This window comes from Hyla sarda, chromosome 7 (genome assembly GCF_029499605.1).
Source record: "Hyla sarda isolate aHylSar1 chromosome 7, aHylSar1.hap1, whole genome shotgun sequence".
Taxonomy (NCBI): Eukaryota; Metazoa; Chordata; class Amphibia; order Anura; family Hylidae; genus Hyla; species Hyla sarda.
In genome coordinates this window covers 140,475,656-140,503,127 of record NC_079195.1, presented here as the reverse complement: position 1 = coordinate 140,503,127, position 27,472 = coordinate 140,475,656, and the positions used below count along the sequence as shown (strand labels likewise).

The window sequence follows — 27,472 nt, the reverse complement described above, 5'->3', positions numbered from 1 at the left end:
CAAAGCCCGCCACAAAGCGGGATGGACTTGCTGCTGCAGGCGGCACCCAGGTTGCTACCCCTGGCACGGCAGAGGAGCAAGGTCAAGTCACAAGAGCAAGAGATCTGATACATGGCAAGGTAATACAGAGGAACGTTTTCTCAAAGGCACAAGGCAAAAAAGATCCGGTGGATTATACTATTGAGCGTAATGGCCCTTTAAATCTTAAAGCTCCGGCGCGCACGCGCTCTAGGGGATGGGGACACGCACGCCGGAGCAGAGAGGCAGAGGCAGGAGAAACACCTGGAGAGTGACGGACTGGGGCTCGCATGCAGGCTGGTCCCGCAATGCGAGTCCGAGCCCCATCGGCAGCAGAAGGTAAGGGGACCATGCGCTCACTGCCAGCGTGTGTGGCCGGAGCGCATAATGTAACAGCAATGACATCAGGACTATGTCCCCTTGGATCACGGCCAAGATATTTTACCTAGCAGACTTTGTTGATCCCATCACTCAAAAGTTTCTAACCTCACAATCTCTTGGTAACAAATTTCCCATAACAAGAGAATCCCTATCTCACTACCACACCATTCAGGAACATTTAGGGTTTCACCCATCTGATCCCCTTTTCCCACCTCCCACTCCCTTTGAATTAATTTGTAAACAAGACACCACCACTAGAGGTCTGTTCTCAAGAATTTACAATATTCTAATATTGTAAATAATATTGTAAATAATAGGCCATGCCCCAACTATGACGCCCATATATGGTGGGAATCTTATTTAGGGAAATCCCTCACCTTCGCACAATGGCAGGTAATTTGGTCATGGGCAGCTAAGTCCTCAACCTACATCACACATAAAGAGTAGTGTTGCTCGCGGATATTCGCAAGGCGGATTTTATTCGCGAATATTCGCGAATATAGCACTATATATTCGTAATTACGAATATTCGTTTTTTTTTCACAGTGCACATCACAGTGATCACCCTTCTCTGTTTCCAGCTTGTGTGGTGTAAAGAAGGCTCTAATACTACTGTGTGAGACTGGCGTGCAAATTTTCACATATGCGAAAATTTGCATATGCTAATTTCCGCATATGCAAATTTTTGCTTATGCTAATTGTGTGTATGTTAATTTTCGCATATGCGAAAATAAAACGCGAATATTATGAATATGCGAATTTAGCGAATATATGACGAATATTCGTCCATATATTCGCGAAATATCGCGAATTCGAATATGGCCTATGCTGCTCAACACTAATAAAGAGAACCAGTGTAAAATCTTACTACATTGGTATCACATGCCTGAATCTTCCCGGAACTTTCAGCTTCCTGTTGGAGGTGCAATCGAGATATTGGTTCCATACCACACATATTTTGGGACTGTCCACTTTTAAGACACTTTTGGCTAGAGGTGCAATCACTAATTAGGAGGGTTTATAGGGTCTCACATTCCACTGTCAGAGGAAATATATCTTCTGAACATTCCACCCGGTGGAATTAGTAACATTCAATCCAAGTTTTTTTTGCATATACTCACTGCGGCCAAATGTCTTGTGGCTCAATGGTGGAGGAAAACTGAAAGCCCCCCATTCCAGATTCTACTGGACAAAATCGCAGACATACGGAGAATGGAAAATCTGTCCGCTATGGTGGAAAACAGACTTGTTGCTTTACAGACACTGTGGAGCCAGTGGGATAAATATTTAGAATCCATGAGGGTGGTCTGAGGTGGTGGACAGACCTCGAGGAGCTGGAGCCGAGCAGATACCTCTTTTTTAACCTCTTTATCTTCCCTACATTAACTGTCTCTTTCTCTGTATAGCCTCTCCCCCCTTTCTATCTCTTACAAGCCTTCTCCTACTTTTTTATGTACATTATTTCTATCTTCTTCATTGCATGTTACCTACATTTCTGACCATAAGCTGAGGTGAAATAGATCAGGATTCTGAAGAACTCTTGAGACATTACTCGTACCCACTTAACTTGTCAAAAAATTCTAGCTTCATTATTTATCAGATAACGGCTTTTATTCATGCTTATTGTCCTTGAAGCAGACCTGGAAAAAATCTGGACTTTTCAACATCTTGACGGATGCAGATTCCCATATTGTAACCTGGTAAAAAACAAACAGTTGAAAAAAAAAAAGAGGAAAAGTAGAAGTAGGGTGGATTGTGCTGGGTGGTATCCAATAGTATTTGTGGTCATCAGGTTAATGTAATAAAGTTAACCATGATGTGGTCTAGTAAATAAACCGAAAGAGAGGTAGCCTAAAGAAGGGGCAAAAATCAAACACAGTTAGCAATTTAACCCCTTAAAGGGGTACTCCTGTGGAAAACTTTTTTTTTTTAAACCAACTGGTGCCAGAAAGTTAAACAGATTTGTAAATTACTTCTATTATGAATTCTTAATCCCTCCAGTACTTATTAGCGGCTGTATACTGTAATGTCTGTCTGGGTTTTGTTCTGACACGGCCATTGGATTTAGGTTGTGTCTGAACAGTTTGATTTTTCCTGGCTAGGGAATAGTTAAAGCTTTTATGCTTTTACCTATTGGCTGTGCGGGTGTGTCTAGATATCTCCAGCTCAGTCTAGGTTCTGAGCTGGTGATTGGCATGCTGCTATTATGTTGTTTGTGCAACACTATTGGTTTGTTTGTGCTTTAATGCTACTATTTCTGCCTTAGCATGCACTTAGCATTTAACTTTGAGATGTTCTGGGTTTTAAGCCACGGTTATATTGCATGCTCATAGTAGATTTTTATCTGTGTTTGATTAGTCATTTTTTTAGGATCAGTATGTCCTTTCTGCTAAGTAGCTGTTCACACTATGTGTTTTCTTGTATCCTTTTTCTGAGTTTTTGTAACAAGACATCCCTGTTACCCTTCATGGGGACTCTGTGGAATTGAGATTTATGTATGTTCCTGGAGTCTATTCTGAATCATCCCTTTCTGCTGTAGTGTTACCTATGCTCTGTATGTTATAATTCCTGTTTGTTCATGGATTCTATGCTGACTCATCAATTTCCCAGTCTTGCGTTCTGAACCTAATCTGTTATCTGTCTCCAGTGTGAACAGTATTCTACAGGGTGGGCCATTTATATGTATACACCTTAATAAAATGGGAATGGTTGGTGATATTGATTTCTTGTTTGTGGCCCATTAGTATAGGTGAGGGGGGAAACTTATCAAGATGGGTGGTAACCATGGAGGCCATTTTGAAGTGGGCCATTTTGAATCCAACTTTAGTTTTTTTCAATAGGAAGAGGGTCATGTGACACATTGAACTTATTGGGAATTTCACAAGAAAAACAATGATGTGCTTGTTTTTAACGTAACTTTATTCTTTCATGAGTTATTTACAAGTTTCTGACCACTTATAAAATGTGTTGAATGTGCTGCCCATTGTGTTGGATTGTCAATGCAACCCTCTTCTCCCACTCTTCACACACTGATAGCAACACTGCAAGAGAAATGCCAGCACAGCCTTCCAGTATCTGTAGTTTTCAGGTTCTGAAGAATGGGCAAAAAAAAATTGGAACAGGACCCTCAGTTTACGCAGAAGATTTTGTTCAGTGATGAGGCAAACTTTTATGTGAATGGTGAAGTTAACAAACAAAACCACCGCTATTGGTCTGACACTAACCCACATTGGATAGATGCCTCCAAGACTGTTGGAACACAGAAAATTGATGGTATGGTGTGGTATATGGGGTACAAAGATAGTAGGGCCATTCTTCATCAATGGAAACCTCAAGGCCACTGGATATGCAAAAATGCTACATGTTTTTCCAGCAACATGGTGCACCACCACATTATGGGTGTCAGGTCCGAGCATTCCTAGATGAACAGTTTCCTGGAAAGTGGATTTGTCATTGTGGCCACCAGTTGAATGGCCCCCAAGGTCTCCCGATCTGACCCCCTTAGACTTTTATCTTTGGGGTCATCTGAAGGCAATTGTCTATGCTGTGAAGATACGAGATGTGCAGCACCTGAAACTACGGATACTGGAAGCCTGAGCTAGCATTTCTCCTGCCGTGTTGCTATCAGTGTGTGAAGAGTGGGAGAAGAGGGTTGCATTGACAATCCAACACAATGGGCAGCACATTGAACACATTTTATAAGTGGTCAGAAACTTGTAAATAACTCATGAAAGAATAAAGTTACGTTAAAACCAAGCACATCATAGTTTTTCTTGTGAAATTCCCAATAAGTTTGATGTGTCACATGACCCTCTTCCTATTGAAAAAACAAATGTTGGATTCAAAATGGCCAACTTCAAAATTGCCGCCATGGTCACTACCCATCTTGAAAAGTTTCCCCCCTCACATATACTAATGTGCCACAAACAGGATGTTACTATCACCAACCATTCCCATTTTATTAAGGTGTATCCACATAAATTGACCACCCTGTATATTCATATCCTGTTTGGTTGATCTGATCTTTAGAGTTTGTTAGTAAATGCACTGATCATAGACTTCATGATCACTGAATTAGTGTTTGCTCTGTGCTTTACCATTGGTCTATAGTGGTGTTGCTCACGAATATTCGCAATTCGCATTTTATTTGCGAATATCGCATATTTGCGAATTCGCGAATATTGTGAATATAGCACTATATATTCGTAATTACGAATATTCATATTTTTCGCATATGCAAAAATATATGCGCATATTCGCGATTATTGAGTCCTCCCTTATTTAATGGTATAGGGAACTGTGACGGCATGTAAAACAGAAAGCTAAGTATGACTGTCTCGGCAGCACAGTGGATGGGAGACCACCATGGGTTCGAGTCCCAGGGTGGGACACAGTTTTACAGTGTTGTGGTTTAACTTTACTTTCCTAGAAAAGCTGCTGAGTTGCCCATAGCAACCAGATTGTTTCCTCCATTTTTCAGAGGCCTTTTCAAAAATGAAGGAAGCAACTGCACAACTCTTCCTCTACACTGGTTTTGATGAATCTCCCCCATAGAGGGAGATTAATCAAAACCTGTCCAGAGGAAAAGTTTCTGAGTTGCCCATAGCAACCAATCAGATCGCTTCCTTCATTTTTCACAAGGCCTCTGCAAAATGAAAGAAGCAATCTGATTGGTTGCTATGGGCAACTCAGCAGCTTTTCCTGGAAGTTTCTGAGTTGCCCATAGCAACCAGATTGTTTCCATCATTTTTCAGAGGCCTTTTCAAAAATGAAAGAAGCAATCTGATTGGTTACTATGGGCAACTGCACAACTCTTCCTCTACACTGGTTTTGATGAATCTCCCACCCTAGAGGGAGATTTATCAAAACCTGTCCAGAGGAAACGTTTCTGAGTTGCCCATAGCAACCAATCAGATTGCTTCCTTCATTTTGCAGAGGCCTTGTGAAAAATGAAAGAAGTGATCTGATTGGTTGCTATAGGCAACTTTTCCATGAAAGTAAAGTTAAACCACAACACTGTAAAACTCTGTCCCACCCCAGGACTAGAATCCGTGGTGGTCTCCCATCCACTGCACTGCTGAGACAGTCCTGTTTAGCTTACTGTTTTCCATGCTGTGAGATCCCCATAGACCACAATGGGCCTATTGGTTTCAACGGGCAAATAAATAACAGAGTTAATGCACCAGTCACAGTTCCCTATACCATTAAAGACGGGAGGGCTCAATATTTGCGAATATGCGCATATGCGGAAAACCAGTGTAGAGCAAGAGTTGTGCAGTTGCCCATAGCAACCAATCAGATTGCTTACTTCATTTTTGAAAAGGCCTCTAAAAATGAAAGAAGCGATCTGATTGGTTGCTATGGGCAACTCAGAAACTCTTCCTCTGGACAGGTTTTGATAAATCTCCCTCTATGGGGGAGATTCATCAAAACCAGTGTAGAGGAAGAGTTGTGCAGTTGCCCATAGCAACCAATCAGATTGCTTCCTTCATTTTAGAAAAGGCCTCTGAAAAATGAAGGAAACAATCTGGTTGCTATGGGCAACTCAAACTTTTCCAGGAAAAGTTTCTGAGTTGCCCATAGCAACCAATCAGATTGCCTCTTTCATTTTGCAGAGGCCTTGTGAAAAATGAAAGAAGCAATCTGGTTGGTTGCTATGGGCAACTCAGCAACATTTCCAGGAAAGTAAATTTAAACCACAACACTGTAAAACTCTGTCCAACCCCAGGACCTCGAGCCCGTGGTGGTCTCCCATCCACTGTGCTGCCGAGACAGTCCTGCTTAGCTTACTGTTATAAATGCCGTGAGATCCCCAAAGACCACATTGGGCCTATTCGTTTCAAAGGGCAAAAAATTACAGAGTTAATGCACTAGTCATAGTTCCCTATACCATTAAATAAGGGAGGGCTCAATATTCGTGAATATGCGAATATATTTTCACATATGCGAATAAAAAAAACAAGAATATAACGAATATGTGAATTTTGCGAATATATGACGAATATTCATCCATATATTCGCAAAATATTGCAAATTCGAATATGGCCTATGCCATATATGGCCTAGGTCTATAGTGTCCTCTGTGCTTACTTACTGATCTGTGGCCTCTGAACTTTATCTGTTTAGGTCAGTTATCTGAGTCCAGTATTAATAGTGTTCTATGCTCCTGTAATATTTTCTGGCTTGTGACCATTGCACTTCAGCGCAGGGAGGGACCAGCGCCCAGTTTTCATTCCATCGGTTAGGATGGATGGGCAAGTTGGCAGGGAGAGTGTTTTAAGGGTCAGTTTAGGGCTCACTCTCTCTGTCCCCACAGTTGGTCCTGACATATACTACAGAGGAAGTTCTTTTCTTTTTTTATTTCTTTCTGTCACGGCCACAGTGCTCTTTGCTGACACCTCTGTCCATTTTAGGAACTGTCCAGAGCAGCATATGTTTACTATGGGGATTTTCTACTGCACTGGACAGTTCCTGACATGGACAGAGGTCTCAGCAGAGAGCACTGTGGTCAGACAGAAAAGAAATTCCTAAAGAAAAGAATTTCCTATGTAGTATACAGCAGCTGATAAGTACTGTAAAGATTAAGATCTTTCAATAGAAGAATTTACAAATCTGTTTAACTTTCTGACATCTGTTGATTTAAAAAAACAAAAAAAGTTTTCCACCGGAGTACCCCTTTAAGGACGAAGGGCCTACAGGTATGCCCTTGTGTCCTGGTACTTAAGGACCATGGGTGTACCTGTACTCCCTGGTCCCACTCCCATAGTTTAAAGCGTGAGCCATCCGATCAGTGCTCTGATGCTGTAGCCAGGCTCTGCAGGCTAGAACAGCATAGCACTGATAACACTGATCAATGTTAAGCCAAAGCTCAGCATTGAACAATGTGTGCAATCATAAGATTGCACATTATAGCCCCCTATGGGGACAAATAAAAAAGTAAATAGTGTAAAAAAAACTGTTAATTTGAATATGCCTCTCCCCTAATAAAAGTTTGAATCACCCCCCCCCCCATTTCCCATTTTTTAAAATAAAATAATGTAATTACAAATAAACATAAACATATGTGGTATCGTTGTGTGCAAAAATTGCTGAACTATTAAAGTATAAGGTTATTTAAACTGCACGGTCGATGATGTACAGGTAAAAAAAAATACCAAAGTCGTGCATCTTTGGTCACTTCATATAACATAAAATATATTTTTTTAAAGCGATCAAAAAGTCCCATCAAAACAAAATGTTACAGATAAAAACTATAGACCACGGCACAAAAAAAATCAGCCCTCATATAGCCCCATATGCTGAAAAATAAAAAAGATATAGGGGTAAAAAGAGGCCAATTTTAAGCATACAAATTTTGGTGTATGTAGTTATATTAGTAGTAGAATTAAATAAACAACTTAAATTGGGTATCCTTGTAATCGTATGGACCAACAGAATAAAGATAAGGTGTAATTTTTATTGAAAAGTGCACTACATAGAAACGGAAGCCCCCAAAATTTTCTAAATGGCAATTGTTATGAAATGATTGATGTAATTACAAAGTACAATTGGTGGTGCAAAAAACAAGCACTTGCAGGTGCAAAATTGAAAGCATTATGATAGTTACAAGGGGAGGAGGAAAAAATGAAAGTGCAAAAACAAAAATAGGCCTGGTCCTTAAGGGGTTAAATAATTTATTAATAAAGAAAGCACATACCACAAAATATATTATTCACAAAAAAATATAAGAGAAATCTCAGTGGCACTTACCAAAATTTGTCTTCATACTTTATCTATAACATTGTGCACAGGGCCGGTGCAAGGATTTTTGTCTACACAGACGAAGGGCAATTTGGTGCTCCCCCACCTTTGTTCCTTCCAATTTGATGGATGACCCCAGTAGGTAGGTCGGGAAGCCTCCAGTAGTTAGATGAGTATTGCAGCCACCCCCCCCCCCCCCCCCCCGAGTAGTGAGGTATGGTAGCCCCCTCCAGCAGTTAGGTATTTTAGACCCCCAGTAGTTAGGTATTGCAGCCCCCCTCCATCGTTAGGTATTGCAGCCCCCCCCCAGTAGTAAGGTATGGTAGCCCCCCCCAGTAGTAAGGTATAGCAGCCCTTCCCCTGTGGTTAGTTATTGCAGCCCCCTCCTCTGTAGTTAATTATTGCAGCCCCATCCCCAGTAGCTAGTTATTAAAGCCCCCTCCCCTGTATTTAGTTATTGTATCCCCACACACCGCTGTGTTTCCACGCGCCGCTCTATGAGTGAGGGGCCCAGGGCTGCCATCAGAAATTTCTGTGCCCTTTACACAGCTCAAGGCCTGGGCCCCCCTGCCCCCCCCGACCCCCCACCCCCACCCCCCCAGGCATTTTATAATAAACAGCCCATTTTTTTGGTGGGGCTCCGACTGCTGAGACCCCCACCGATCACCTCGGCTGAAGTGGTTCTTCAGCTGTTGGAAAGCTAAAACTCCAGTCATTCTGGAGAGCCTCAGGCATTATGGGAGTTGTCGTTTTGTAACAGCTGGAGAGACACAGATTGGACACAGTTTTACCCATCATCACTGCGGAACTTACAAGTGACTACAGCTCTGATGGGTCAGTCAGGAGAATACACAATGGGGGAGATTTATCAAATGATTTAGACTGGTTTTTCCTGTCTAAATTTGTCGCACAGAAAGTCGCAGTCTAAATATGTGCGACTTTTCTGCGACTTTTGCAAGTCTATTTTAGACGGAAATGCATTGGGAAATGCATTGGTGCTGAATTTATCAAGTGCGACTTTTGTGCGACAAGTCGCATCTGCCCAAAATACGCTGAAATGTCAGACCTTGTTGGAGCAGGTCTAAATGCAGTTTAAGCTGTAGACCCTGAAGTCTGAGCACAGAATTTATCAAGGGCTGTGAGACCTTTGATAAATTAGGAGCACAATAGACAGGAGACTACCACATACGCTGGTCTATAAGCATACCCAGAATAGACTGGATTAGTAAATGTCCCCTACTGATTTCAGTGACCTGAGTGACGTCTTCTGACTTGATTGATATCTTCTCTGTTCTCTGGTCCAGAGACCAGGTCTTCCTCCAGTCCCATCTTCTCTGCCGACTCTGACATCCAGACATCATTGGCTCCTCACGTTGTCAGCAGATCCTCATCCTCTGCATGAAGACAGTAATCATTATAACCTTGCCAGAAAGTGTACCCTAAATAAAATACTGCCCCACACTGTACCCTGAATATAATACTGCTATACACTGTACCCACTAAATATAATCCTGCAACACACTGTACCATGAATAGAATACTGCCATACACTGTACCCACTAAATATAATCCTGCCACACACTATACCCTGAATATAATACTGCCATACACTGTACCCACTAAATATAATACTGCCACACACTGTACCCTGAATATAATACTGCCATACACTGTACCCAATAAATATAATACTGCCACACACTGTACCCTGAATATAATGCTGCCACACAGTGTACCCTGAATTTAATACTGCCACACACTGTACCCTGAATATAATGCTGCCACACACTGTACCCTGAATATAATACTGCTATACACTGTACCCACTAAATATAATCCTGCCACACACTGTACCCTGAATATAATGCTACCCCACACTGTATCCACTGAATATAATACTGACAGGCATGCATACACATCATATAAATATATAAACCCGCTCTTATCCTCTATGTCCTCCTCACCCCCATAACCCCCCTGCACCTCTCATCACCCCCATAACCCCCCTGCACCTCTTATCACCCCCCATAACCCCCCCTGCACCTCTTATCACCCCCTGCACCTCTCATCACCCCCATAACCCCCTGCACCTCTAATCACCCCCATAACCCCCCTGCCCCTCTTATCACCCCATAACCCCCTGCACCTCTTATCACCCCCCCTGCACCTCTCATCACCCCCATAACCCCCCTGCACCTCTTATCACCCCCATAACCCCCCTGCACCTCTTATCACCCCCATAACCCCCCTAAACCTCTTATCACTCCCATCCCCCCTGCACTTCTTATCACCCCCATAACCCCCTGCACCTCTCATCACCCACCCTGCATCTCTTATCAGCCCCATAACCCCCTGCACCAATCATCACCCCCATAAAAAAAACCTGCACCTCTCATCACCCCCATAACCTCCCTGCACCTCTTTTCACCTCCATAACCCCCCTGCACCTCTCATCACCCCCATGCACTTCTTATCACACCCATAACCCCCTGCACCTCTTATCACCCCCATAACCACCCTACACCTCTTATCACCCCCATAACCCCCCTGCACCTCTCATCCCTCTCCCTGCACCCCTTATCACCCCCATAACCCCCCTTGACCTCTCATCACCCTTATATCCCCCTTCACCTCTTATCAACCCCATAACCCCCCTGCACCTCTCATCACCCCCTGCACCTATTATCACCCCCATAACCCCCCCTGCACCTCTTATCAACCCCATAACCCCCCTGCACCTCTCATCACCCTCCCTGCACCCCTTATCACCCCCCTTGCACCTTTCATCACCCCCATAACCCCCTTGCACCTCTTATCACCCCCATTACCCCCCTGCACCTATTACCACCCTACACCTCTTATCACCCCCATAACCCCCCTGCACCTCTCATCCCCCTCCCTGCACCCCTTATCACCCCCATAACCCCCCTTGCACCTCTCATCACCCTTATAACTCCCCTGCACCTCTTATCAACCCCATAACCCCCCTGCACCTCTCATCACCCTCCCTGCACCCCTTATCACCCCCTTGCACCTCTCATCACCCCCATAACCCCCTTGCACCTATTATCACCCCCATTACCCCTCTGCACCTCTCATCACCCCCTGCACCTATTATCACCCCCATAACCTGCCTGCACCTCTTATCACCCCATCACCCCCATAACCCCCCTGCACCTCTCATCACCCCCATGCACTTCTTATCCCCCCCATAACCCCCCTGCACCTCTTATCACCCCCATAACCCCCCTGCACATCTCATCACCCCCTGCACCTCTCATCAACCCCCTGCATCTCTCATCACCCCTATAAATCCCCCTTGCACCTCATCACCCCTATAACCCCCCCTGCACCTCTTGTCACCCCATAACCCCCCTGCACCTCTTATCCCCCCATAACCCCCTACACCTTTTATCACCCCCATAACCCCCCTGCACCTTTCATCACCTCCATAACCCCCTGCACCTCTCATCACTCCCCTGCACCTCTTATCACCCCCATAACCCCCCTGCACCTCTTATCACCCCCATAACCCCCCTGCACCTCTTATCACCCCCATAACCCCCCTGCACCTCTTATCACCCCCATAACCCCCCTGCACCTCTCATCAACCCCCTGCATCTCTCATCACCCCTATAAATCCCCCTTGCACCTCATCACCCCCTAACCCCCCCTGCACCTCTTATCACCCCCATAACCCCCCTACACCTCATATCACCCCCATAACCCCCTGGCACCTCTCATCACTCCCCTGCACCTCTTATCACCCCCACAACCCCCCTGCACCTCTTGTCACCCCATAACCCCCCTGCACCTCTCATCACCCCTATAACCCCCCTGCACCTCTTATCACCCCCATAACCCCCTGCACCTCTCATCACTCCCCTGCACCTCTTATCACCCCCATAACCCCCCTGCACCTCTTATCACCCCCATAACCCCCCTGCACCTCTTATCACCCCCATAACCCACTGCACCTCTCATCACTCCCCTGCACCTCTTATCACCCCCATAACCCCCCTGCACCTCTTATCACCCCCATAACCCCCCTGCACCTCTTATCACCCCCATAACCCACTGCACCTCTCATCACTCCCCTGCACCTCTTATCACCCCCATAACCCCCCCTGCACCTCTTGTCACCCCCATAACCCCTCTGCACCTATTGTCACCCCCATAACCCCTCTGCACCTATTGTCACCCCCATAACCCCCCTGCACCTCTTATCCCCCCCATAACCCCCTGCACCTCTCATCGCCCCTCCTGCACCTTTTATCACCCCCATAACCCCCCTGCACCTCTTATCACCCCAATCACCCCCTGCACCTCTCATTACCCCCATAACCCCCCTTCACCTCTTATCACCCCCATAACACCCCCTCTGCATCTCTTATCACCCCCATAACACCCCTGCACCAATCATCACCCCCATAAAAACCCCCTGCTCCTCTCATCACCCCCATAACCCCCCTGCACCTCTTTTCACCTCCATCACCCTCATAACTCCCCTGCACCTCTCATCACCCCTCTGCACCTCTTATCACCCCCATAACCCCCTGCACCAGGGACGTGCACAGACATTTTGGAGGGCAGGGGCTCAAGTAAAAAAAGAGGGCACTTTTCATAATTAAAAAAACGTCTGCTAGACTTAATGGGCAGATGTGCTGCGGCCCAGGGATACAGTGGACTCCCGCCGGGCATCCTCAACATTCCTATGCCCATAAAAGTTGGTGTTTTTGTAAAATCGAGTCAAGAACAGTTTCTCTGAGGTCTGCCATGTGTATATACACTTTGGCTGTGCGGTGCAGTCGCCCATAGCAACCATTCAGATCGTTTTGCAGAAGGCTTTTCCTCTGCAAAGAGTTTTAATAAATCTCTTCCTATATGCCCTGGTCTGACCTCTATATGACAGAACCCATCACCAATCACCCAGCACCAATCACCCAGCACCCATCCCCCATCACCAATCACCCATCACCCATCACCCAGCACCCATCACCCATCACCCATCACCCATCACCCAGCACCCAATCACCCATCCCCAATCACCCATCCCCAATCACCCATCCCCAATCACCCATCCCCAATCACCCATCCCCAATCACCCATCCCCAATAACCCAGCACCCACCATATGCAGGAATCTCCACACAGCTCTGGTTCTTACACTGAAGAGATGGACACCACACTAATATATACTTACATTCTACAATATACAAGAGTTGGCAAAAAAAAGAATGATAAATATACAAAGACGTCCAGGCATAGCACAGCATACAGGATGGAGGCAGGGAAGCTCCGCCTCCATTGCGCACAAGACTGACTTCGCATACTAGCAATGTGGGGCAATACCTAGAAAGCGGGAAGACCAATTTTTGTATACATGCACTGTAACCTTGTGTATTGGGTTTACTGCGAGTAAACAGCCTGTCAGTTTCCCTTTAATTATAGACCGTACCCTCTTTATTCCCTATATACTGTGCCACCATTCATCTATTAATTCCCTATATACTGTGCCACCATTAATTAACTATATACTGTGCCACCATTCATCTATTAATTCCTTATATACTGTGCCACCAGGAAGGAACTATATACTGTGCCACCATTCATCTATTAATTCCCTATATACTGTGCCACCATTAATGAACTATATACTGTGCCACCATTAATGAACTATATACTGTGCCACCATTAATGAACTATATACTGTGCCACCATTAATGAACTATATACTGTGCCACCATTCATCTATTAATTCCCTATATACTGTGCCACCATTAATGAACTATATACTGTGCCACCATTCATCTATTAATGAACTATATACTGTGTCACCATTCATCTATTAATTCCCTATATACTGTGCCACCATTAATGAGATATATACTGTGCCACCACTAAGGCTGCGTTCACACGTGCGTATTTTCTGCTGCAGATTTGCTTTAGCAGATTTCTCTTCCCATTGTCATTGAGAAGCAAAATCTGCAGCAAAAATAGGCACATGTGAACGCACCGTAAGGATCTATACACAGTGCCAGCATACATAAAAATATAATGTTCCAATATAATGAAATATATACTGTGCTTCCATAAATTCCCTATATAATGTGCTTACATTCCTTCAATAATTCCCTAATAATGTGCTTCATACAATACATACAAGCACATAACATAAAGGTACATACAGTACATAGGTAATATACGCACATACAGTACATAGGTAATATACACACATACAGTACATAGGTAATATACACACATACAGTACATAGGTAATATACACACATACAGTACATAGGTAATATACACACATACAGTACATAGGTAATATACACACATACAAAGAGACACTGACACATACATCCAGGTACAAATATACATTAAGAAACATAAATACACAGACACACATATAACATGGAATATATACTAAAAGATATAGCCAATAAGCACATCATACATACAGGTACACACATACAATCACTCACAGATATATACACACATATAGAGATTTACTTGCTCATATATATATATATATATATATATATATATATATATATATATACACACACACACACACACATACATACACACATTACATACACACATATACACATACATACATACATACATACATATACATACACACATACGAGCCGATGGAAGTCTCCACCTCACACCGGCCCTCAGAGTGTATGGAGGGGGCGGCGGCCTCCAGCTGACTGCAGAGCCCCCCCTTATCTCCACTCCCGGAGGATGCAGCTCAGAAGACACAGCAGGGTGAGAGAAAGGACGTAAACAGCTCCGTGCACAGCTCCATCCCCCGCACACAGCTCTACCCCTCCCCCTCCCCTGCTCTGTCTAGACAGGACCTAATCCACCACGGGGCGGTTGCTTGTTTGCACGGGGAAAACACAGAGCGGGGGGGAGGGGAGGACGGAAATCTCACCTCACACCGGCGGTGACTACAGCTCTGATGTCCACTCATGGCGGCTCAGGTGAGGAGGCCGAGAATACAGGCGGCGGCAGGAAGGGTGGTTGTATATGTATGGTGTGAGTGTATGTGTGATGTGTGTATGTAATGTCTGATGGGGGGGCAGCGGCAGGTGTATGTATGATGAGTGCATATGTATGGTGTATATCAGTGTTTCCCAACCAGGGTGCCTCCAGCTGTTGCAAAACTACAACTCCCAGCATGCCCTGGGCATGCTGGGAGTTGTAGTTTTGCAACAGCTGGAGGCACCCTGGTTGGGAAACACTGGTGGATATGTATGGTGTGAGTGTATGTGTGTATGATGTCTATGTGTGATGTGTATGTAATGTATGATGTGTGTATAATGTCTAAGTGTGATGTGTGTATGTGATGTATGATGTGTGTATGTAATGTATGATGTGGGGGGGCAGCGGCAGATGTATGTATGATGTGTGCATATGTATGGTGTATATGTATGGTGTGAGTGTATGTGTGCATGTAATGTATGATGTGGCGGGGGTGTGTATGTATGATATGGGGCAGTGGCTGGTGTATGTATGATGTGTATGCATGAATGTTTTGTATAGGAGCGGACTGTCACGTCAGGCATTAGGGCAGTTGTACCATTTAATGTTATTTATTTTTAGTGGCCCCTGCACTGAATTGCACCCCCAGAATATTCCCCCCCCTTCATACTCACCCGCCAACCAAGAGCCCCACGGATGCACACAAACACGCCGAACCAAAACTACAACTCCCAGCATGGTGGACCATAACCTAAACTGTAGAACTATAAAGTGTAACATGCTGGGAGTTGTAGTTTTGGTTCGGGTCAGCTGCAGAGCTATAGGCTGCATCAGGGCATGCTGGGTGTTGTAGTTACTAACTGTAATTCCCAGTATTCCTTGACACAGACTATGGCTCTGCAGCTGACACAAACCAAAACTACAACTCCCAGCATGTTACACAATAACCTTAACTGTCCTACTATACAGTGCAACATGCTGCAACACCCACACAACCATAGGCTGCATCAGGGCATGCTGGGAGTTGTAGTTATCTAGTAACTAAATGCAACTTCCAGCATTTTCTGACACAAAATGCACCATATAAACTGGAGAAGCAGAACCCCCCCCCCCCCCCCCCGTAACACATAAGTCCCTATTGAGACTGAAAAATAGTGATTAAAATATTTTAAAAAGTGCGTATACATGTGAATAAGCCCCTTTCCTAATAAAAGTTTCCAATTTTCTTTAAATAAAAATAATGTACAAAAATAAACATAAGTGGTATCGCTGCATGTGGAAATGTCCAGACTATTAAAATATGATAATTAAACCGTACGGTGAACGGTGTAAATGTAAATAATAGTCCAGAATTGTTCATTTTTGGTCACTTCATATTAGAAATTTTTTATAAGGTGATCAAAAAGTTACATCTAGACTTTTCTGGGCTTGTCTCGGGTGTAAGAGGAGCTACAGCTCTCCGGCCGCTAATATCCTGACGATACTGCGATCGCCTATTAACCACTAGATCACCGCTGTCAGCAGTGTCTAAAGGATCTTATATCCATCCCTGGTGGTCTAGTGGGGGGGGGGGGGGGGGGGGGGGGGGGGAAATCAGACTATTTTGGTTGAAATTATTTTATCTACCAGGACAAGTGGATTTTCTTGAGGGACAAGTAGATTGTGTTCCGCTTTAGTCCCTTGGGCAAGTAGTTTTTTTTTTTTTAATTTCCACACCCCTGTACATACATATATACATATACACATACAAAGATTCACTTGCTCACATATATAGGCATATACATAGAGACACACACACACATATGTATACATACACACACATACATATATACACACATACATACATACACACACACACACGCATACATATATACACATACATACATACATACACACATACATATATACACACATACATACACACACATATATACATACATACATACATATACATACACACATACATACATACACATACATACACACATACATACACACATACATACATACACACATACATACACATATATATACATACACACACACACTGACATACACTCACTCACTCACATATATTTACAGTTACTTACAGTAAGGCCCCAGCCATCCCTCTCTGCACATACATAGAGATAGACACACACACACATATATATACACACACATATATATACACACACACTGACATACAATCAGTCACATATATATACACACACACTGACATACAATCAGTCACATATATTTACAGTTACTTACAGTAAGGGCTGCACTGGCTGAAGTCTGTGTCCGGACATGCTGTGGGCGGGGCTTCTCTCTGCCTCCTCTGCTCCTGTCTCCTCCATGTGGAGAGAAGCTTAGACATGGCAGATAATGACAGGGTGAGTGGCGCCCCCTTGCTGCAGGGAGGGCACAGCACCCTCCAGAAAACCACATACAACTCCCTAGCAACGGATCCTTTTTACTTCACCTGTCACCCTGAGTCTGTAGCTCCTTTTGTGAGGGCACTAGAGGGGCAGGTGAGGAAAAGGGCAGGGGCTCCAGCCCTCTTTTACCCCTATGTCTGCACGTCCCTGCCCTGCACCTCTTATCACCCCCATAACCTCCCTGCACCTCTTATCACCTAGGGGTGTGAATCGCCAAGAATTTGGCGATTCGATTCGAATCGCGATACCAGTGTGGCGATTCGATATATCGCGATATATCGCGATACCGTCTAGGTGGCGATACATCGCGATATATCGCCCACCTGGGAGCATTCATAGATCCCAATAGACGCCGCTGTCAGCTTTGACAGCGGCGATCTAGTACTCCGGTGCTCACTTTTCTCATGTTAGCCCGTGCGGGCTGCAAAATAAAATAAAACGCACTTTCTCTTACCTGCCAACGAGCCCGCGGAGCTCCGGTACAGGTGTTCGGTCCCCGGGCTGTATTCTTCTTACTTCCTGTTAGTCCGGCACGTCACATGGAGCTTCGGCCTATCACCAGCGGAGGCGGGACATCACTGCGGCCAGTGATAGGCTGAAGCTCCATGTGACGTGCCGGACTAACAGGAAGTAAGAAGAATACAGCCCGGGGACCGAACACCTGTACCGGACTGTACCGGAGCTCCGCGGGCTCGTTGGCAGGTAAGAGAAAGTGCGTTTTATTAAAAATTCCACATCCCTAAAAGAATCGATTCAAAAATATTTTGAATCGATTCTGTATCGGCAAATGAAAAATCGCGATTATCGCGAGAATCGATTTTTTCTTACATCCCTATTATCACCCCATCACCCCCATAACCCCCCTGCACCTCTCATCACCCCCATGCACTTTTTATCACACCCATAACCCCCTGCACCTCTTATCAACCCCATAACCCCCCTGCAAGTCTTATCACCCCCATAACCACCCTACACCTCTTATCACCCCCATAACCCCCCTGCACCTCTCATCCCCCTCCCTGCACCCCTTATCACCCCCATAACCCCCCTTGCACCTCTCATCACCCTTATAACCCCCTGCACCTCTCATCACCCCCTGCACCTATTATCACCCCCATAACCCCCCCTGCACCTCTCATCACCCTCCCTGCACCCCTTATCACCCCCCTTGCACCTCTCATCACCCCCATAACCCCCTTGCACCTCTTATCACCCCCATTACCCCCCTGCACCTCTCATCACCCCTGCACCTATTATCACCCCCATAACCCACCCTACACCTCTTATCACCCCCATAACCCCCCTGCACCTCTCATCCCCCTCCCTGCATCCCTTATCACCCCCATAACCCCCCTTGCACCTCTCATCACCCTTATAACCCCCCTGCACCTCTTATCAACCCCATAACCCCCTGCACCTCATCACCCTCCCTGCACCCCTTATCACCCCCCTTGCACCTCTCATCACCCCCATAACCCCCTTGCACCTCTTATCACCCCCATTACCCCTCTGCACCTCTCATCACCCCCTGCACCTATTATCACCCCCATAACCTGCCTGCACCTCTTATCACCCCATAACCCCCCTGCACCTCTCATCACCCCCATGCACTTCTTATCACACCCATAACCCCCCTGCACCTCTTATCACCCCCATAACCCCCCTGCAAGTCTTATCACCCTCATAACCACCCTACACCTCTTATCACCCCCATAACCCCCCTGTACCTCTCATCCCCCTCCCTGCACCCCTTATCACCCCCAGAACCCCCCTTGCACCTCTCATCACCCTTATAACCCCCTTGCACCTCTTATCACCCCATAACCCCCCTGCACCTATCATCACCCCCTGCACCTCTTATCACCCCTATAACACCCCCCTGCACCTCTTGTCACCCCATAACCCCCCTGCACCTCTTGTCACCCCATAACCCCCCTACACCTCTCATCACCCCCATAACCCCCTGCACCTCTCATCACTCCCCTGCACCTCTTATCACCCCCATAATCCCCCCTGCACCTCTTATCACCCCCATAACCCCCTGCACCTCTTATCACCCCCAATATCCCCCCTGCACCTCTCATCACCCCTCCGGCACCTCTCATCACCTACATAACCCCCCCTGCACCTCTTATCACCCCATAACCCCCCTGCACCTCTTATCACCCCCATAACCCCCCTGCACCTCTCATCAACCCCCTGCATCTCTCATCACCCCTATGAATCCCCTTGCACCTCATCACCCCATAACCCCCCTGCACCTCTTGTCACCCCATAACCCCCCTGCACCTCTTGTCACCCCATAACCCCCCTGCACCTCTCATCACCCCCATAACCCCCTGCACCTCTCATCACCCTCCCTGCACCCCTTATCACCCCCTTGCACCTCTCATCACCCCCATAACCCCCTTGCACCTCTTATCACCCCCATTACCCCTCTGCACCTCTCATCACCCCCTGCACCTATTATCACCCCCATAACCTGCCTGCACCTCTTATCACCCCCATGCACTTCTTATCACACCCATAACCCCCTGCACCTCTTATCAACCCCATAACCCCCCTGCAAGTCTTATCACCCTCATAACCACCCTACACCTCTCATCCCCCTCCCTGCACCCCTTATCACCCCCAGAACCCCCCTTGCACCTCTCATCACCCTTATAACCCCCTTGCACCTCTTATCACCCCCATAACCCCCCTGCACCTATCACCCCCTGCACCTCTTATCACCCCCATAAACCCGCCTGCACCTCTTATCACCTCCATAACCCCCCTGCACCTCTTATCACCCCCATAACTCCCTGCACCTCTCATCACCCCTCCTGCACCTCTCATCACCTACATAACCCCCCCTGCACCTCTTATCACCCCATAACCCCCCTGCACCTCTTATCACCCCCATAACCCCCTGCACCTCTCATCAACCCCCTGCATCTCTCATCACCCCTATAAATCCCCCTTGCACCTCATCACCCCATAACCCCCCCCCCTGCACCTCTTATCACCCCCATAATCCCCCTGCACATCTCATCACCCCCTGCACCTCTTATCACCCCTAGAACCCCCCTTGCACCTCTCATCACCCTTATAACCCCCTTGCACCTCTTATCACCCCCATAACCCCCCTGCACCTCTTATCACCCCTATAACCCCCCCTGCACCTCTTGTCACCCCATAACCCCCCTGCACCTCTTATCCCCCCATAACCCCCCTACACCTCTTATCACCCCCATAACCCCCTGCACCTCTCATCACCCCCATAACCCCCTGCACCTCTCATCACTCCCCTGCACCTCTTATCACCCCATAACCCCCCTGCACCTCTTATCATCCCCATAATCCCCCTGCACATCTCATCACCCCCTGCACCTCTTATCACCCCCATAACCCCCTGCACCTCTTATCACCCCCATAACCCCCTGCACCTCTCATCAACCCCCTGCATCTCTCATCACCCCTATAAATCCCCCTTGCACCTCATCACCCCCATAACCCCCCTGCACCTCTCATCACCCCCATAACCCCCTGCACGTCTCATCACCCCCTGCACCTATTATCACCCCCATAACCCCCCTGCACCTCTTATCACCCCCATAACCCCCCTGCACCTCTTGTCACCCCATAACCCCCCCAGCACCTCTTATCACCCCCCATAACCCCCCTGCACATCTCATCACCCCCCTGCACCTCTCATCACCCCTATAACCCCCCGGGCACCTATCATCACCCCCTGCACCTCTTATCACCCCTATAAACCCCCCCACACCTCTTGTCACCCCATAACCCCCCTGCACCTCTTGTCACCCCATAACCCCCCCAGCACCTCTTATCACCCTCATAACCCCCCCTGCACCTCTCGTCACCCCCATAACCCCCGTGCACCTCTCGTCACCCTCATAACCCCCCTGCACCTCTCATCACCCCCATTACCCCCCTGCACCTCTCATCACCCCCATAACCCCCTGCACCTCTCATCACCCCCATAACCCCTGCACCTCTCATCACCCCCATAACCCCCTGCACCTCTCATCACCCCTATAACCCCCTGCACCTCTCATCACCCCCATAACACCACTGCACCTCTCATCACCCCCATAACCCCCCTGCACCTCTCATCACCCCTAAACCCCCTGCACCTCTTGTCACCCCATAATCCCCCCTGCACCTCTCATCACCTCCATAACCCCCCTGCACCTCTCATCACCTCCATAACCCCCCTGCACCTCTTATCACCCCCATAACCCCCCCTGCACCTCTCATCACCCTCATAACCCCCCTGCACCTCTCATCACCCCCCTGCACCTCTTATCACCCCCTGCACCTCTTATCACCCCCATAACCCCCCCTGCACCTCTCATCACCCCTGCACCTCTTATCACCCCTAAAACCCCCGCACCTCTTGTCACCCCCATAACCCCCCTGCACCTCTCGTCACCCCCATAACCCCCCTGCACCTCTCATCACCCCCATAACCCCCTGCACCTCTCATCACTCCCCTGCACCTCTTATCACCCCCATAACCCCCCCTACACCTCTCATCACCCCTTGCACCTCTTTTCACCCCCATAACCCCCTGCACCTCTCATCACCCCCGTAACCCCTCTGCACCTCTCATCACCCCCATAACCCCCTCTGCACCTCTTGTCACCCCCATAACCCCCCCCTACACCTCTCATCACCCCCGTAACCCGCCTGCACCTCTCATCACCCCCGTAACCCCTCTGCACCTCGTCACCCCCATAACCCACCCTACACCTCTCATCACCCCCCTGCACCTCTCATCACCCCCTGCACCTCTTATCACCCCCATAACCCCCTGTGCACCAATCATCACCCCTATAAACCCCCCTGCACCTCTCATCACCCCCATAACCCCTCTGCACCTCTCATCACCCCCCATAACCCCCACTGCACCTCTCATAACACCCCTGCACCTCTCATCACCCCCATCACCCCCCCTGCACCTCTCATCACCCCCTGCTCCTCTTATCACCCTCATAACACCCCCTCTGCATCTCTTATCACCCCCATAATCCCCCTGCACCAATCACCCCCATAACCCCCCCCTGCACCTCTTATCACCCCCACAACCCTCCTGCACCTCTCATCACCCCCGTAACCCCTCTGCACCTTGTCACCCCCATAACCCACCCTACACCTCTCATCACCCCCCTGCACCTCTCATCACCCCCTGCACCTCTTATCACCCCCATAACCCCCTGTGCACCAATCATCACCCCTATAAACCCCCCTGCACCTCTCATCACCCCCATAACCCCTCTGCACCTCTCATCACCCCCCATAACCCCCACTGCACCTCTCATAACACCCCTGCACCTCTCATCACCCCCATCACCCCCCCTGCACCTCTCATCACCCCCTGCTCCTCTTATCACCCTCATAACACCCCCTCTGCATCTCTTATCACCCCCATAATCCCCTGCACCAATCACCCCCATAACCCCCCCCTGCACCTCTTATCACCCCCACAACCCTCCTGCACCTCTCATCACCCCCATGCACCTCTTGTCACCCCCATAACACCCCCTGCACCTCTCATCATCCCCATAACCCCCCTCTGCACCTCTCATCACCCCCATAACACTCTCCTGCACCTCTCATCATCCCCATAACCCCCCCGCACCTGTCATCACCCCCGCCCCCACAAGTTCACCTACCCTGCTGCCGCCGGGGATCGGTGCAGCGGCGAGAGGCTCCTGCTGCTGAAGATTGCGCGGGGATGTAGGCAGGGACAGTTCAGGTGATTGGAGTAGACATGCATGCCTGCGCGGGGCACGTGACGTCTTTACTCCCATCAGCCCCTGGCCTGTTTGGCCCTGCCATTACTCTTAAGGGGCTGGCGCCATAGAAAGAAGTAATTTAATAGAAATGTGCGAGCCCCCTGGACTATGAGGCCCAGTCCTCACCCAGTGGTCAGTGAGTGACGTCTGGGCCCCATACAGTTGTAAGGGTTTTACCCCCCTGATGGCGGGCCCTGGAGGGGCCGCACGACGCACATGCAGTGAGAGGGACCTCACGGCACATTCATCCTTGCTAGTGCTGCCATCTTCCACCATGGTGCCAGTTACCTGGCCAGCCCCACATTCACTAACTGCCATGCATATACCTGCACTGCTCTGCCAGTGAGGGCTGCACGGCGCCCCAGCGTGGCAGGCCGCGCAGGTGTTAGGTAATACAGTAGGGTGCTGTGTGGCCCTCAGTCACAGAGTGGCACAGCAATAAAAAAAAGTAGTCTTGGCACCCTAAGGCAGTCACTTGGCCGGCCTTATTTTAGCGCTGGGCCTGATTGTGCAGTGTTCACAAGTGGTTACAGCTGTGTCATGCCTTCTGGCACTTCAACAGACCATTATTCACAAGTCTACTTATTAAGAGCTCCAGTCATCTCAGCCTGAGGATCGGGTATATGCTTGAGGAAGCAAGGAGACTTCCAGTGCCCCAGCTTTTTCATTATGTGAGCGGGTACAGCGTGGTTAGATGCAGCCTTGATGGGGTTATCCACCTTAAGGTGATTTTAGTACGTACCTGCCAGACAGTAATGGACATGCTTAGGAAGGATCTGTGCTTGTCTTGGGGATAAATGGCTATGTTGTGAGATTACCACAACACTGTGGCTATCTTTTTGTTAAATGGTATTTCCTGTTTGACTTTTCTTTTTTTGACTACAAATCCCACAATTCCATTTTCCTCCCTCCAACACATCAGCCACCCCACCCATTGAAACATAAATGAGCTGCATCCATCAAAAGACCTATAGTTTTCAATCAGGGTGCTTAAAGCTGTTGCATTAGTTGCAGATTGATCTCTCTCCCACCAAGCGATCCCTCCACCCATTGAAGCAGACAGGCTGCCTGTTATCAGCTGACTAGTGAGTCAGGTCTCGGCCGCATTGCAACCTGGGAAGAATCTGAGACAACAGTCATTTTGTATCCTGTTAAAAATAAATATTGGGGTGAAAATCACAGAGACATTGTGAGAAAACCGTCACACTATATTGTGAACTACACTAACTTTACAGCCCCTGTAGCCTAGTCAAATAAAAAAAATCCTGGAATACCCCTTTAAGCAGCCATATAAGAGGATGGGGTCTGCTCTGTTGACAGTATACATCAGCATCTCATTTTCAGGAGGATGCCGACAGATACAATTAATGGGGGCAGAAACACAGTTTGGACTAAGTTAACCATTACTTGTGTCGATTTATCGTATCCTCTAATCCTTAAAAAAAAATTAGATTTTTTTTAATCTCCCTCCCTCTGCTCCTCCCCACAATCCTGATGGATACATTTTAAAATAGTGTCTGTTTAGGTACACTTTAAACAAAGTGATGTGAAAATTGTCTAAGGCTTAGACATGTGCAATTCGGTTCGGCAGGAATGTCAAATTTACTGAATTATGCCGTTTTCGTGCATTCGGGCCGTTCCGAATGCACAAAAACATTTTTTGAATATTTCCGAATAGCAATGATAAAACGAATAGCAACATAACCAATGCATTCGTTATTCTCCGAATGCATGCGGTAAAAAAACGAATGCATTCCTTATCCAAAAACAAATGCATTAATTATTTACCGAATGCATGCGGTAAAAAAACTAAAGTAAAGAATTCTTTCTAATTTTTTTATTGTTCCTTGCACTTCACTGTTTCTGACTGTTAGTTACTGTTTTACTGTTACTAGGGTGCCTCCAGCTGTTGCAAAACTACAACACCCACCCAGCATGCTGCTGTCTGGGCATGCTGGGAGTTGTAGTTTTGCAACAGCTGGAGGCACACTTTGGCAAACACACGCATTTGCGCAATGCTTTTTAATTCATTTTCAAGTTCCGCTGGCTTTTGTTAGAAATGGGTTACCAGGTCAATGACATGCATAGTAATTGCCGTGGGAACATTTTTCATTCATAAAACTGCAGGCTTAATTGGATAATTGCCGTGTAGAACGCTTAGGACACCAAACATTCTACACTGCAATTATCCAATTAAGTCTGCGGTTTTATTAATGAAAAATGATCCCATGGCAATTACTATGCATGTCATTGACCTCAATCACCCGACAATCAAACACATCGATCAAACACATCAATCATTCATACAGCATTCATTCATTCATTTACTCATTCATTCAACATTTCTTTATGTATTAATCATTTATTAATACATAATGTAATGTTGAATGTATGAGTGAATGAATGCTGTATGAATGATTGATGTGTTTGATTGTCGGGTGATTGAGGTCAATGACATGCATAGTAATTGCCGTGGGAACATTTTTCATTCATAAAACTGCAGGCTTAATTGGATAATTGCCGTGTAGAACGTTTAGGACACCAAACATTCTACACTGCAATTATCCAATTAAGTCTGGTTTTATGAATGAAAAATGTTCCCATGGCAATTACTATGCATGTCATTGACCTGGTAACCCATTTCTGACAAAAGCCAGCGGAATTTGAAAATGAATTAAAAAGCTTTGCGCGAATGCGTGTGTTTGCCAAAGTGTGCCTCCAGCTGTTGCAAAACTACAACTCCCTGCATGCCCATACAGCCGCATGCTGGGTGGGTGTTGCAGTTTTGCAACAGTTTGATCGATGCGTTTGATTGTCGGGTGATTTATGTATAACATCATGTTATACATAAATCACCCGACAATCAAACACATCGATCAAACACATTCATTCATTCATTCATTCATTCATTTACTCATTCATTCATTCAACATTACATTATGTATTAATATAAATCACATAAAATTATATTATCTTACCTGTCTTCCAATGTTCCTATCTCTGCGGCTGTCCTCTTTTCCTGCACACACTCCCGATAATGGTCCCCTGCTTAAAAAAGATTTACCCGAATGTATCCAAATACAGAATGTATCCGAAAAATCAAACCCACCCGAATACGAATATATCTGAAAAAAATCAAACCCAGACACCCGAATACCGAATGTATCCGAAAAAATTAGCCCTAGACACCCGAATACCGAATGTATCTGAAAATCTAAACTGAAAATATTACTGAACCGAAAATTTTATAAAAAAAAACGAAACGAAAAAAAAAAAGAGTTTTTTAGCCAAAGTCAGAAGTGGACCAACAAGAAGGAGAAAAAGTGTGGTATGCTACGGTGTAATGGACACTGGCTCTGGGTGACAATTGTGGAAAGTTTTTGATGCCAGGGTAGCGTTAACCCCCATGCTTCAAGGTTTAGACAGTTCTTGCCCTAGGCCCTGTCAGGTTGAGGCCCTCAGTGACCTGGGGGCTTCCCTGCAAGGTCTCCACCTGTTGTTCCATAATGTTGTGTATATCACTTTAATGCCTAGACAGTCTCCTTATGTATAGGTAGAACAAAGGACCTGTGGGAGGTCTCAAGGACCTGTGTAAGCCTGTCACATGTTATGTTATGCAGTCACATGATTTGTTGTCACATGTTCTCCCAGAGAGCACCAGCTTAACTGGTGCAGCTTGACAAATGGGCTTTAGTCCAGCCCCCCACTATATAAAGGGGTGGCCATTACAATTCACTCTCTTGTACCATCAGTCTTTACTGAGACAGCAACCACCAGAGATCTCAGTACAAGTGATCAGCATCTGGAAGACCCCAAATGCTACAGTCATTCCAGTAAGTCTCAAGTATATGTCTGCTGTCAATGAAACTAGTCAAGTCCTGCATATAGTCAAGTCAAGTGAAGTTAATTACAACTAAAAATTGGTCCAGCAAGCTGCGAGGTCCTTCTGGGTCCTGGCCACCTCTCTGGGAAATCTGGCCTTAGCTGTGAAGATAATTCCATCTGTCTTATACTCAGTAAGGGTGCATTCCCACGTGGCGTATTTTGCTGCGTATTTTGCTGCGTATTTGCTGCGTATTTGGTGCTGCGTATTTTCCTACCCATTGACTTC

General features: G+C 46.7%; 1 protein-coding gene across 8 annotated transcripts in view; it reads left to right on the top strand.

The window, feature by feature from the left end:
* The first annotated feature begins 14,922 nt into the window (after window positions 1-14,922).
* The window catches only part of LOC130282530 (synaptotagmin-15-like), an 85,904-nt gene continuing 73,354 nt past the window's right edge, over window positions 14,923-27,472 (top strand). For 6 of the 8 annotated variants that reach the window (XR_008846439.1, XM_056530826.1, XM_056530827.1 and 3 more), the window contains exon 1: window positions 14,923-15,136. Coding sequence is in view for 3 of the 8 variants with exons in the window: in XM_056530827.1 (XP_056386802.1) it covers window positions 15,115-15,136 (22 nt within the window). In the remaining 5 variants the exon portion in view is untranslated. Of the gene's footprint in view, window positions 15,173-24,071; window positions 24,096-27,472 lie in introns of those variants that run through there. The other 2 variants (XM_056530829.1, XM_056530830.1) reach the window with 2 other exon arrangements.